Genomic DNA, 15,109 nt, shown 5'->3' with positions numbered 1-15,109 from the left:
TTACAAGTTTTCTGAACTTTTATTTTTAATTATGCAAAATGAGGCATTGTCTAATTAAATATGTGCTAATTTGCATAAATAATGGTGTTTCAGTATTTATCAACTTGGACCCTATTTTCCCATGCATTGGTGTCTAAGTGACTAAAGTGAACCAAAATCTTTTGAAATCTGTGGTCCAGTATTGAGTGAGAACGCTGTAACCAGCAGCCACAGACCGGGCTGCAATGCAATGTGTTTAATTACCAGGAGTCTGGTGGGTTTGGTGATGGTGATTTTGGAGCTGTTTCATGTTATACAAAAAGGATCTTACTCTTTAACGAAAAGGTCTATCTGTAGGGATCCTTTCCATAATGTTATCAGACACTTTGAATAACAATCTGAACCTGTCAGTGGCAAAAACAACACTTTTAGTGGACGCAAACTGATGGCGTGCATTTTACATTGCAGCCCGGTCTGTGGCTGCTGGTTACAGCGTTCTCACTCAATACTGGTCCACAGACTTTAAAGATTTTGGTTCACATTAGTCACCTATAGACACCAATGCATGGGAAAATAGGGCCCAAGTTGAACAATACTGAAACACCATTATTTGTGTTTGCACATATTTAATTAGACAATGTCTCATTGATAATAATGGTTCAGATAACAGTAATAAACTGGGGTAGTTTCATGGTGACATGTTAGTTAAAATATCTTCTATCAATACGTTATAGAGGAGACTTGTATAAGTAATAAACATATTGCTTGTACTAATAATACTGAAAGTGAAGTTGAACACTAGACTGTTGTTCATTAGACCTCTCTAAAGCATCAGACAGAAAGGAAATACATTAGCACTGGTTGATATGTTTTGTAAAGCTTGGAGTACAGTGATTGTGTAACAACCATAGTCGCATTCTCTTTTTAGGTTGTAAACCGAAAAATACTGTACAACGTTAGTGCAGGAAATGTTAGCCATTGTTCAAGCACAGAGCGTAAAAAGGAACCTTCGTCACTCTCTTGGGGTTTAAAGGGGAATGAAAACACAGTCGGACTGATGTGGGCGTGCGGGAAGCGTCCTGTTTTGAAGGGAAACGACTTGTGTGTGTGTGTGTGTATCCGAGTGAGTTTCTTAGCTAACTTTACCTAGGTAATTCCACTTTAATTAGTAACTTTGCAATTAAATGAGTGATACATTTAGCCACCAGTGCAAGCTTACATTGTCCGCTAAGTAAGCTAACGTTAGCTATACAATTTTCTTAGAACAATTAACGTTAAGTCGGAACGTTAAGTTAGCTAATGTAGCTAGCTGGCTAAGCCAAATGTAACGGGTAACTAACGACAATAAAGTCCAATTTCGTCGTGTGAGCAGAAATGACAAATTAATATTCAATGAGTTGCAAAGCGTCTAACGTTACAATAGCAAGTTTAGCGTTAAGTGTCACCTCTATTGCAAACCACATTTAAAGCCAAGCCCCTGATATGACCTGTTTTCTCTTGTACATTTGTGTTTTAGGTATTGACTTAGCTACGACAGTTGTGAATAGCGCAGGAGCCATGCCTTTCCTCCATGGGTTTCGTAGGATCGTATACGAGTATCAGCCGCTGGTAGATAATGTCATGTGTGTTGTTGGACTGGAGGAAGGGGACTGTAGTCACGAGGACAGGTAACGCAGTATTATTTGATTACTTATTTAGGTTGTTGTGTGCAGAATTTAATTCCAGTAACGTTATGTTTTTTACCATTGTATCACTAAGTACAGTCTTGTATAAAGTACTCGAAAGCATCACTTTAGTACAGTCTTGTATGAAGTACTTGAAAGCAATACTTAAAAGCACAAGTATCTTACCAGAAAATGACTGGTAGAAGTTAAAGTCACCTTTAGCATATATTAAGTAAAAGTCTTATATTATCGGATATTTACTGTACTTAAGTATTCAAAGTAATTATATTAAATTTAATTATTAGATGTAAAAGTAAAAAAAAAACTTGATTATTAACTTTATTGTGTCTTACTTATATTAAAGCATACTATTTAGTGTTTCCACACTTTTTTTTTTTTTTAAACTTTAAATCCAAAGTCTGACATCAACAACCAGACATTTTTCATGTATTTGTGAGGAAGTATCTTTCACTCCAACATACGAAAACATATCTTGCAAATACAGCCACAGTTTTGTAACGTTATCTTTATCACCACCCCTTTTACCACTGTCGTTGGGGGTGGCCATCGTCTGTTACAGCTGTTTGGCGGCAGAGCATGCAGCAGATGCTTCCATGACATTATCAGCTGTTATGCTTTCTCCTCTTCTTTTTTAGTTTTGGCCTATGGTTTTTGGTGCTTGGCAACAAATAGTCATTACGTCACCAACTGCAATGGAGTGTGCATTAACTTGCAGTCTATGTAAATTTAGTTGAGTAAAAGTAAACATTTCCAGAAGTATAAATAACAAAGTAAAGTACAGCTACATGAAAATTCTACTTAAGTACAGTGACAAAGTATTTGTACTTAATTACATAGCAACACTGCTTTAGTAAGCATTTTTGTAAGTAAGTAAAGTTTATTTATATAGCACATTTCACAGAAAAAAAAGAACAATAACAAATTAAAATACAAGAAAATTAAATACAAATAGAAAACATAACAAACAACCATAAGAAACCCTCGACTAACTTAAAGCCTGCTTGAAGAGCAGAGTCTTCAGTTGCTTTTTAAAAGAGTCAACAGAATTCACACAATGCAGAAAGGGAGGCAAAGCATTCCACAGCCTAGGAGCCACTGCCTAGAAAGATCGGTCCCCTCTAGTTTTAAAACGAGTGCGAGGAAACACTAATAGCCTCTGACCTAATGACCTCAGACTCCGGGTGGGAGTGTGAAGCTGAATCAAGTCAGATATGTAGATAGGAACTTGACCATGCAGGGCTCTAAAAGTAATGACCAGGATTTTAAATTGAATTCTATACTGGACTGGTAACCAGTGAAGTGCTGCTAAAACAGGCGTGATGTGTGCTCTTTTGTTAATGTGAGTTAAAAGCCTTTGCAGCCGAGTTCTGAACAGCCTGGAGACGGTAAAGCTCCTTCTTACTCAAACAGGTAAAAAGACTGTTGCAGTAATCTAAACGAGAGGAAATGAAAGCATGAATGATCATCTCCAACTCACCTTTAGTCACAAAAGTTCTTAATTTGGAAATATTCCTCAGTTGAAAGAAACAGTTTCTAACTAATTGTTTAGAGTGGAGTGGAGAAATAGAGCTCGTCCGATATTAGGCATTTTTCAAACTATCGGTATCGACATTTATAATGGCCGATTTAAAAAGTAAATAAATAAAAAAATATATATTATTATTATTATTATTATTATTATTTTTATTTATTTTATTTAATACAATTTAAATATTTCATTTAATTAGATTTTTTTAATAAACAAAAAAATATATAGATATATTTTTTTATAATTTATATAATATTTTATAATCATTCATCAGAATCATTTATAATGACAAATGATTCTTATAATTGAATATTAAAATTTGTAATAAAAACGGTGAAAGCCCCTTCAACCATGTTGTGAGTTTTGGCGTTGCATAGTTTGTCCACCAGAGGGCGCTCTACAACGTTCCTTTTGGCAACACACTGATTTTTTGTTGTTGTTATTGTCTTTTTGTTCAAAGGACTTTAAGTTTCATATCTTAAGTTTGTATTTTTATACATTTTATTTATTAGAACTTTAATATATTTTGATGTTCCTCTGTTCTGTTGAGACAATAAAACAAACTATTATTTTTAAACTGCATTATCATATTATTTTAGTAAGGACTCATAAATAACTACAAATAACTAATGTTAAGGAAATCAGTTTTTTCTGCATTTCTGGGTTCTTTTTTATATATATATATCTCGGAATATGGGATTTTTAAATCATCAAATATTTGTATCGGTATCGGCCTTAAAAATCCTTTATCGGTCGGGCTCTAGTGACAAACTAACGTTTCCTCATTTCAGATTCATAACTGGAAAATGTAGTTCTGTTTCAATGTTCAGTTGTGTGTAGCATAAAGCATAAAGTGCCAGATCCAGAACCAACAGACTAAAGAACAGCTTTTTCCCTCAGGCAGTCGAAAGCACAAACCCCTCTCTCCACCTCCTTCCTCTATAAAGACTTGGAAGTGCAATAACTAGGGATGTAACCGTGATAAAAAATGTTGACGATAACAATTACCGTTTTAACACTGAAAACCGTGGTCATTTAACTTTACTTTAAAGTGTTCATGTGTACAGTTTACATTTTAATTTTGATTATGAAGAAAACAAGTAGGCCTACATAATTAGTGGTGTTTCTTTGATTTGTTTATATATCATTCTTCATGTCTTAGCTTGAATGTTTGGATTTGTAGAATTTAAGCCTGCGCTACTGGAAATGTTCCTGACAAACAAGCTGTTTACGTGCTGAACCCTTGTTCCTTTGAAGCTTTTGCCTATATTTTTGTAATATAATAAACACTGTTACACTTTTTGAAGCTATTTCAGCTTGTGTAGGCCTATCAGTGCTTTCTGAACATTTTGTTACGTTGTTGAAACAATGACAATAAAGATCTATTCTATAACCGCTGCAGAATGCATTTGATAGAAAACACTGGTGGCATTTCATACAATTGGACTGAAGCCGTGCTACTTCCCCCTCCTGTGTCCAGAGTCCAAAGTCCTGAGGATGAGTCTGGTCTTTGTGGCTCCCTCGCAGAGCTTCTGGAGCGGGAGTCCCAGTCAGAAGTGTTTGTGGAAGGCATCAGCTATGCTCTGTTTAAGGTGGCAGAGCGGGGACTGGTGTATGCCGCTGAAATTCTTCTACGCTATGGAGCTGATCTAAACTTTGAAGGTGAGGACTAATATGCGAGTTGGCTGTGAAATATATATCGTACACACGTTAAGTAAAATAACAAAGCACCTAAAATAGGAGTAGCCAGCTAGAGAACCAAACATCATAATATGGGCTTACTCTGGCAATTGCACTCAACACCACTTGTCCTACAGTGCACCACATGTTCTGTTACTCTGAAGTCCCTTTCACACTTGCACTGCAAAACCTCAAATCGTCAGACAATTTCAAGAAACGGCGAGATACTCCGTTGTTTATGACCAAATTACTACGGCATCGGCTACGTGACCGCGGTGTAATTGTGTCAAGTCCTGCCTCCTGCACGCTCTACCAAGGAGCCACCCCTCGCCTAAACCAAATAGTGTATTTCAAGTGAGAGCACGCCTGAAACAGACAATCTCCTGTGTTGTGTGAAAAGGAAACTACAGACAATGTCCGGACCTGATTGGTCGGACATTGTCCAAAGTTCATATGAGAAAATGGCTTGAGTCTACAAGTGCTTGTTTATAAATTCAGTTGTATGCCCATGTGAGCAATCAGTGTTGATTATTTTAAACTAAAATACTATTTAGTCCTCTTAAGTGCAGTACTATCACTAGAAATGGTTTTATGTGGTCACACAAACCCTAACCTGTAATATGTTTTGTAATGCGTCCGAGACCCGGTGCTAAAATATGGCACCGGTGCCTTAACGACCGTTCTCTACCGGACCGAATAGCAACGCGGATTTCGGTGGCTTATTTAGGTGCCACTTAAATGCCTGCGCTTCTCTCTGATGCTCCGAAAACGGACGATAGAGGGAACTGAAACATCGCCGCACGGGACGCTAGTCAACACTACACCTGACAGTAGAAGTAAAAGTGTGTCTGTATTTCACTGGAGAGGATTCCAACAGTCTGTAGCTGCCGTTGTCTGAAAAGCAACACAGATGTTGCGTTCACTTGAAATTTGCCTTGCCAGCCTCGTGCTGCATTCAAAGTTGTTGTAAAATACCCATTTCCCATCCAGTGGTTGTTTTTGTTGTTTAACAGGAATTTACTGGTGAAATAAGTTATTGTTATAAGTTATTGTTATTCCATTTTTAATAAATCATTTAATTTTGACCCTGTGGCCTTAGCAATACACAAGCCGTTCTAAAGGTCCTGTAGATCAACTTTTTATTGTTTTATATTTTTGAACAGGCAAATACAATTGAACAAGATGCTCCATTTTGAAATATATATATATATATATATATATATATATATGGGGGGAATGATGTGTCACCTTTTTCAGCTCTTCTGAGTTTGCGGGTATGTTTTTATTTCCGTCCACGTCATACATCTGTAAAATGATTAAAATACACTGCTGTAAACACATCTGACAGGTGACAGACAACACAGGGCATTAGCCACACGTCTCAGCTTACCACAGAAAAGATTCAGAAGCCAAAAGACTCACAAATTGATTTTATATGATTTTTTTTTTCTACAGATATGTCTGAGCGTTTTTTTTATTTCCATTTAAAAAGTGCAAAGAAAAAAGCCAAAAAATATACAAAATACAACACTTTTTCAAATACAGAAACACACCCACATCAATCACCTTTCCAATGATACCAGGCACACCCCAGAGTGTCAAAGTATATGGGAGCTGTACCACTTTTAATTTGGGTATGACGTTTAGACCAAAAAGCATGGATTTCAAGCATTTCTTCAGCCTCTTCTGTCTACAACAGTCGAGAGCCCTTTTGCAATTACGTAAGCACATAATGTAATCTGAAAACTGCTGCCCTGATTTAAAAAAAACAATGCAACTGATCTCAGCTGGTATTCTGTCTGTAATGGAGTGGAATGGAAATTTCTAATTGACCCCAAACTTTTGACCGGTAGTGTAAGTGGACTTGCCATTTTCACTTAGTACACAAGTAACTGCATATTGTAAATTGGGCAAGTCGTCGTCCACATACACTTAAGAGAATAAGTCACCCTTTAGCAAATTGCAGTGGAAAGTGTGGCATGTCTTTGCAGCTGTGAAGAAACCTGCCAGGGCTCAGTCAGACCCTGCTGTGGGAGACCTCTGGTGGCAGTAAAAATGTCTTTCCCCAGGGACATAATTAGAGGATCCTGGCAGAGGCTGCTTCATTCATCTTTTATATTTCTCGAACGTCTCTTTCCAGCAAGTTAACACTGACAAATTCTCCAACACACCAAGCTTCTTTATTCTTTTTCAAGTATTTGTCATCCATTGCATGTTTAAGAATAGCTTGTGCCAGCTTTCTTACAGGCACTGACTGTGCTGAAGCAAGGGTTTATATAGTATACAGCATAGTGGACCCTGATTATAATGTAGACGTAAAAGAGAATTTGTCGGTAATATATAGACACGCGTAAGTAACAATCGGTAACTGTGCCACTCAGAAATGGTACGGGTGCCGTTCTGTTACATGTAAAACTGAGAATTAACTAAGATGTATTATCTGCTTTTATACTGGATTGCTGCCAGCTAATGGAGGCGAGAGAGCCTAACACACAACAGCTTGTGAAAACACTTGCAAACTTTAACCACTTTATCAACATAAATGCTCCATTTGTAGCATTTGGTAAATGTATAAAACACAAGCAAATACAGAAGACGTACTTCAACAATATCCCTTCAAACATGAATGTGGTTTGCCACTATAGCATTTTAAGATACTACATTTTCTTTTAATGTAGTATCGGGCACCTGGTTAGCTCACCTGGTAGAGCGGGCTCCCATATATAGAGTACTCCTCGACGCAGCGGGTTCGACTCCGACCTGCGGCCCTTTGCTGCATGTCATTCCCCCTCTCTTTCCCCTTTCAAGCCTATGCTGTCCTATACAAATAAAAGCCAAAAGTAATAATCTTTAAAAAAAAATGGTTTAATATGAATATTTGTTTCTACTCTCCAGACCCAGTGTCTTACTACAATCCTCTACATATCGCAGTTTTGAGGAACAGGCCCAACATGGTGAGGCTGCTGGTCGAACACGCAGCAGACGTTGAAAAGAGAGACAGGGTGAGGCAACTGTCCAACTTGGATTCATGCCCTCTCTTCTCATGGTATCCCCTCTGTTTTCTTAGCATTTAATGTAACTATGTGTTGTAATGTGTTGTTCTAATGTTACTTGGTAGATCCATGAGAGCAGTCCTTTGGATCTTGCCAGTGAGGAGTCAGAGAGGCTCCCCTGCCTGCTCACCCTGCTGGACCTGGGTGCTGATGTGAATGCAAGGGACAAACGTGGTAAATTTACATTCCCCGGCCTAATTCAAAAATGTTAATTCTGTCACTCGTCCGTTCGTTCCGAAAACTGATCGCTTTGGTCTCGTCTCCAAAGGAAAAACACCTTTGCTCCATGCCTTGGCAAGCAGCGACGGACTCACTGTGCACAACACGGAGAACATCCAGCTTCTACTTCAGAGAGGTACTGACTGAACACCCCTCATCTTCACTTTGCCTTCTTGTCCACTTTTGGTTATTCAAATACCCTCTCCAACAGCATCACAGTCAAACCACTACATTCAGAAACTTGTGTTGTTATGCATACCTGCCCACCTGTATGCATTTTGAGATCAAAGTAAACTGTCAGTGGTTGTCAGGCTAAAATAAGCACATGCAATTTTTAACGCATGTGAAAAGGGAGCAGAACCAATCCTGTGATCCGGCCATGAAGCCACTGACTGACAAGATTTTTAACTGCAGGCTGTTTAGGACCGAAATTATGTCTTTTATATCTTCATAGTATAGAACCCCAGAGTTGTACAGTACAACTACAGGTTTAGACTTTGGTTCATGGTCTTGTCTTTTTAAAGTATTTACAACCAGTGTACCCCACAACAAAAAAGCCACCCATTGTGAGTTCTCTCAAAAGAAAACATTTCCTTCAACCACTGTTTTGAGGAAAGGTGCAGAGACCGATGTCCAGTTCTTGAGGATAAGTCTCTTGGCTGTAACCATCCCAAACATAACATAACAGCAAAGCAGGTTCACAACAGCCACAAAAAACCAGTTCGTCATACACATGCATCCGTCTGTCAGTAATATCAGAAAACCAATGGAAGATATCGGTATTTAACGAAAAAAGGTGAGTATGTGTACCGTCGTCTGTCAGAGAGGTAAAATATTTTTTTTATTTGAAATAAGAATGTATTAAAACATTTCATGGGTATGCTAATTTAAGAAGGTCAGTAATGAGTATGGAACAATCTGAGAGACAGATTGGGATACTAGCTTCCTGCCTCCTGATGGTTGACAGGACATGATCACATAACATGTGTAGTTGAATTAGAGTACTAATTAACCTGTGACATCTGGTTTACTTCTGTGGCTCTGTATGAGCCACAGAAGCAACTTTGTCAAGTTTGAAAAAAAAAAAATCCCTGATGAGGTCATAGTGATGTCATCAGGGGTATCTCGGCTTGACTTAGACTTTAAATTTATAACAGAAAGCCTGCATTACTAACCGGGGTTGTGGGGTTTAAAGATGTGGGCATTTAGCAGTTAAAGAGGTATAATGAAAGATGCTATCGAGTTGCATTATGGGACATGTAGGTTCTAGAGTTTTTAGAGCTTGACTCATATTAGGGCTCATTTTGAAGCTCTAACCACCAGTAAATGCTCAGTTTTGTTAGTTTCATAAAGTACAAAACCTACAATTACTCAGTTGTCAAACGAGTCATCGATTGATCTTGTCTATTGATAAATTGCCTCATTATTACAATGCCACTAATGCCACTTTTCCACTGCATGGTATGTCTCGACTTGATTCTACCCGACTCACTCTTTTATGGGGTTTTCCATTAGCAAAAGTTGTGGATAGCACCTGGGACTTTGTGGTATCACCGTAGTAAAGGTTCCAAGCGAGCAGAGCTGATACTAGCAGGTGGAGTTAAAACATTGCCTAGTCTCTATTTGCCAGACCATCCACACGCTGCGGAGCAGAGGAGGGTCTGGCTACTCCACACAGCATTGGTGGGAGAAAAATGTGCTCTGGTTTATTGGCATTTCTTTAAACTAGGGCTGTCAAAATAACGCGTTAATTTCGTACTGCAATTTCGCGTAAAAAAAAAAATAACGCAGATTAATCCATTCCATATTGACGTTTGACCCGGAGCCGTTCTAACCACCATTCGACTGTGAAATGAACGAGGGAGACGAGAATGTGCTGCCTGGATCATTAATTGGAACATTTACTTGTAAAAATCTTCTTCCTGCCAACCCTGGCTACCGAAATCTGGTGCCACTGATATGTCTGCGCTGAAACAGACGATACAGGCAACACAAACACTGCTGCACGTGACGCTAGTTAACACTATACTCGACAGCAGCTAACGTTAGCCTACCGCTAGCTAGTAGCTGGATTAAAAACAGTTAAAATGCTGACAGCTAACGCTAAACGGTGTAAAGTGTGTCTGTATTTCACTGTAGAGGATTCAACACTGGGGTGTAACAATCTGCAGCTGCCATCGGAAAAACAACACAGACGGTGTGTTCAATGAAACTGGTAAACTACAGCCTCGTGGTGCATTTGAAGTTATTGTAAATGTCCTTTTCCCATCTGGTGGTTGTTTTTGTCGTTCAACAGCAATTTACTAGTGAAATAAGTTATTGTTATACATTATTATTAAACCATTTAATTTGGACCATATGGCCTTAGCAATAAACAAGCCGTTCTTTAACTGTTGTTTAGTACCCTTTCTTTTCTTTTCTTTTTTTACTTTCTTAAAAAGTATCGGTTCAGACACCATTAATTATGTATGCGATTAATTTCGATTAATTAATCACAGAGTATGTAATTAGATTACATTTTTTAATCGATTGACAGCCCTACTTTAAACCAATAACAATCGTCATGGACGGCGCTAAGCTCCGCACGGAGCCGCTGTAAAATAGTCGTGAATAGAGAGAAATCTCAGATTGGACAGATAGTCTAGCTAGCTGTCTCAATTTACCCTGCAGAGATCTGAGGAGCAGTTAACCATAGTCCTCAGAAATAAATCCACCGGAGTTTAGAATTCCAACACAAAGAAAGCGGAAGGAAATGGACATACATGCATCCGGCGGAATTTCCTGCGGCACCGGAGCAATCCCGGAAGTGGAACGTCAAGCATATAGACTAAAACATTGCAGACCACTGATTGGTCAGAGAGAACCGTGACTAGCGCGACGCGGGACATCCTGCACAAACCTGTGATTTTTAAATCTACTGCGAATAGCGACTGCATTTTTGTTAATCTCTCATCCCTACATTTTAAAGAATGGCAGCCGGCAAAACTACGCCGAGCAATTGACCAAGGGTTTTTTCTGTTTGGTTGACCCTGAAAGTAGTCAGCGAGTGTCACGTTGAAGATGATGTCATGGCAGTTTTACGCGGCGTCGCTATGGCGAGCAGCTGAGAATCCTACCTACACTGAGGGGGTACTATCCGTGGATCATGGAAAGAGAAAAGTACTGGTACCAAGAAATGTGAGTCGAGTAGAGCCGCACCATACAGTGGAAGCACGGCGTAAGGCACGTGTAACAGTAGTTAACAGTTTCAGATTTGATCAAAAACCAAGAGTGATTCTTTCTTCACTACAGGTGCTGACGTTAATGCTGCTACTGTAGACGGTGAAACAGTTGAGTCCTCGTTGGTGTTTCTGGTTAAGGAGGCTCTGGAGGCCACTACGGAGGACGCTGCTGAGATCGGTAACTTCTGCTTGAAAGCCACGCAGCTACTGTTGGCTCACGGTGTGGACCCCAGCTGCTGTCTGAATGAGGATGGCGAGCCCTCCCTGACACAGACGAGCCTGGAGCATTTTGACCTGCTCTTCCCTCTGGCTGTGCTCCTAATCCAGAGCGGAGCGTCTTTGGTTTGCTCCTACCACGGCGACTCCTGTTGGTCATTTTACAGCCTCCTTTTCCAGCGGCTGCAAACAGCCCTGCAGCAGTGCTCTGATCAAAGTCACGCCTCGGACCTGCTGGAGCAGGCTGAGGTGTTGCTTGACTTAGCGAGGGTAGACGACCCCGCACCGCATCTGCCTCTCAGGCTGGAGCTCCCCGTGCCCGGTCGGGACCCTCACCCTTATGCTCAGGCTCTGGTAGACCTGCACGACCACGTAGTAGAGCACGAAGGGAACCCTCCTGCTCTGCGATGCCTTTGTAGGGCATTCATAAGGAACCACTTACAGCCTTGGCCCCTGGAAGACAAAGTCAAAGCCTTGCCATTACCAGACAGACTGAAAGACTTTATTCTTCCTGAGCACACATATACTCCCAAGCCTGGCTGGGACTGCTTCAAGCCCCAACATAACCAGCGCTGACGTATATAAGCTAGTCTAAGTATAGTTCTTGTGCTTTCTAAATCTAAATAAAAGGCCTGTAATAATTTGTATAAAATGTCTGAGCAGTTGTACAAAAATGAACCTAAAACGAGCCATTGTGGCATTGTTTAATTTTTATTGTTGCTGCCCGTGCCAAATTTAAAGACAAATGTGTGAATGTTTACTTTTAAGATAAAGTTTTGTCTGTACAAATTAGCCTGTGAGTTGTAGCTAAGTTTTTACTGTTATGATTAAAATGCTGTACAGTCGTGTGCCATAGCAATGTGTAAAGGAAGCTGCAATACAACATAAAATCCACCAGATGGCAATGTGGCTCTTGCTCAAAAGCAGCTCAGATGTCAGGGTCAAAGATTTAGTTATTCACAGTGCAGCCTATTAAAGTTGTTCCAGCGCAGTAGGCTCCATCTATATTTCATCTCCTCAACATGATGGTGGTGTATTGTAGAATTTGTGCATCTTCTCGCTCGGACATGAATGTGGACCAATAAAAGATGTCATGTGTCTCCACCTAGGGTGTCCTTATAGCCTTTTCTATCCAGAAATACCAGTTTGACATTATTTTGTTTAGTTTGTTAACATGTTACAGCTTGTAACTAACCAGTTAATTGCAGTGCAGCGCTGAATGTGACTCTCAAACACACTGGCTACCTGTTTATCATGGAATAATTGTGTCTATATACAGTATGTGCGTCATGGTTGTGTTCATACCCCCAAACATCAGTTAAGTGAATGCTCGAATGAAGAAGCAGGAATATAATGCTACAACACGACAGATAGCGTGTAGATGTTTTGACATGGTTTTACTGTGACATAATGTAGCTGCAGTGGCTGCTGGCGTGAAAAGTTTTACCAAGCATTCTCAATGCTAATGTTTAAATTCAAATGAATTTTGGGCCCCTTTCCTCCTTTTTTTTTCCGTTGCTCAGTCACATGTACAAAACCCTGCACATCCAGTCTCTGGTAATAAACAAACAGTGCCTAAAAGAAACATACTACGGTGGTACAGGAATACCATGGTGTACATATGTGTTTGGGTCCATGTGTGTGTGTGTGTGACGTGCAAACTAAATAGGACATTGTGTTACACAACTAACCCCTTCCTGACATTGCTGGAGCTGGAGTGGCTCCAAGGCTTGCGAGCGCTCCAGCTCCTCTTGGTTATCTAGGTCACAGCCTCTGAGGAGAAGAGCCTCAGCAGCAGCAGCAGCAGCCCTGCATGACACACGCTTCACTCTCCTGTCTGTCTGAATCTTTTGACAAAACCTCAACACTGGCCCTGGTCGAATCAGAGAGAGAGAGGGAGGGAGGGAGGGAGGGAGGGAGGGAGGGGGTTGCAGGAGGCTGTGAAGAAAAAGGAAAAAAAGTTACAGAGATGGTATATGTGGAGTGGCTGTGGGAGCACTCGTGGAGGACATTGAAATGGCAATGTTGGATTACATTTATACAATACACTAGCTGTAGGAGCATAATCCACCCAACCAACAATCACAACGCTGGCAAGAAACCAGCCTTCTTCCATAGAGTCCAATCCCTGCTTGTAGAAGGTGATAGAATAGAGCTAGTGGGGGGAGGGCTAAAGCAGCATTTATTGGAAAACAGTGCGAGTGAAGCTCGGTACTGAAATTAGTTATTGATCTATTCTCTCCCTGAAGCCCATGGGTCTTTCCCACCACACCTGCTCATTCTCTCAATGCCTTTTCTTTCACTGCAACCCATTGTATCTTTCAGCCATTGCTTCGAGCTTCTGCTAGTGTTTCAGCTGGTGTTGTAGTTCTTTTTATTTGCTATCATCTTGTCATGCAGAGAAGTCATTCCAAAATAAGATGCCAATAACATAACCTGATATCTATGACTAAGATTTGAATGGGGTTTGGTTTGAAGGGCAGCAAATAGCTCAAGGCTTAAGTTGACTCTAATAACACTTAAATGTTTTATAATCATTAAAATATACACACAATAATTCCGAAATTGATCTTCATGAAACCCTTATATAACGTGTGATATGTTACCCTCTTTATTTGAAATTCTTTTCTCTCAATAAGTTATCATTCATTTAAATAATCTATTTTCCATCAACCAAGTACTTGTTATCTTTCATTCCTAATTCTTGGTCTTAACCAGTCCCTGAAACCATCATCATCTTCAGCAGTACAGACAGTGAAAGCTTTAGAAAAGTAAAAATGCAGTAAAAGGACATTTTCAATTCATAAAAGCAAGAGGTACTTGGCTCTTTAGAGAGATACATGTGAACTACTGCAATGCAGCCATGATCATACAACCTGGAGAGAAAACATTTTCATTACATGCATTATGGACAATAACTGCTTTTCTTTGAAATTCACTGGAATTATTGAAATAGTGCTGTTTTTGTTGTTCATGTTGGTGCTTGTTGGCTGAGTTCCTAGTCTGGTCCTAACCTTTTCATTAACCACCATGTCACCAGCTGAAAGACATAGTGGTCTATAGGCCTTTTCAGAATGTGCATCTCCTTGTCTTCCAGTAGACATTGTCTAGACACGGGATGATTGCAGACACCACTGAACACTCAGCTGCTGTCTGAAACCTCATGGGAGTTGAGGTGGTACTTTGGAGGGAAATGGCCAGCAGTCAGTGAGGGGGTCACACTCGCACCCCTTTAGATTGTAGAGTGTGTTAGCCCATACATCTACGCGCTGTATGTGTTTGCTGGTGTGAAGGCAAGCGTGGATTCAGATGTGTTTGTGTGTGTGGGAGAGAGAAAAAGAAAGAGCAAAAGAGAGCGTAGACATTGAAACACACAGTGTTCATAACCGCAGATGTGGTGACTTCATCAGAAAAAAATGCACCCCGTGCTATTGCTCTGCTAGCGTTGATGGAACTCACTAAAGTAAATGGCTGTTAATGCTAAGACCAATAAAAGCAAACTCTCACTGGATATCAACTTAGTTTGCC

The 15,109-nt window shown here is 40.0% G+C and overlaps 1 protein-coding gene across 2 annotated transcripts; it reads left to right on the top strand.

Annotated features, from left to right (window-relative positions):
• Window positions 1-1,025: 1,025 nt before the first annotated feature.
• Window positions 1,026-13,170, top strand: asb6 (ankyrin repeat and SOCS box containing 6). Of its 2 annotated transcripts, none has more exons than XM_078250163.1 (7): window positions 1,026-1,102; window positions 1,496-1,646; window positions 4,673-4,854; window positions 7,768-7,874; window positions 7,991-8,099; window positions 8,194-8,280; window positions 11,436-13,170. In XM_078250163.1, exons 2-7 carry the CDS (start codon window positions 1,537-1,539, stop codon window positions 12,155-12,157), a joined length of 1,317 nt encoding a protein of 438 aa, XP_078106289.1. In that variant the 5' UTR covers window positions 1,026-1,102; window positions 1,496-1,536; the 3' UTR covers window positions 12,158-13,170. The 2 variants fall into 2 exon arrangements, with proteins under 2 accessions (XP_078106289.1, XP_078106288.1); XM_078250162.1 differs by having other exon boundaries at window positions 1,042-1,129.
• Window positions 13,171-15,109: the final 1,939 nt, after the last annotated feature.

This window comes from Sander vitreus, chromosome 5, assembly GCF_031162955.1.
Source record: "Sander vitreus isolate 19-12246 chromosome 5, sanVit1, whole genome shotgun sequence".
In the NCBI taxonomy this organism is placed as follows: domain Eukaryota; kingdom Metazoa; phylum Chordata; class Actinopteri; order Perciformes; family Percidae; genus Sander; species Sander vitreus.
The sequence above is the reverse complement of the archived record's forward strand: the minus strand, read 5'-3'. Positions and strand labels throughout refer to the sequence as shown.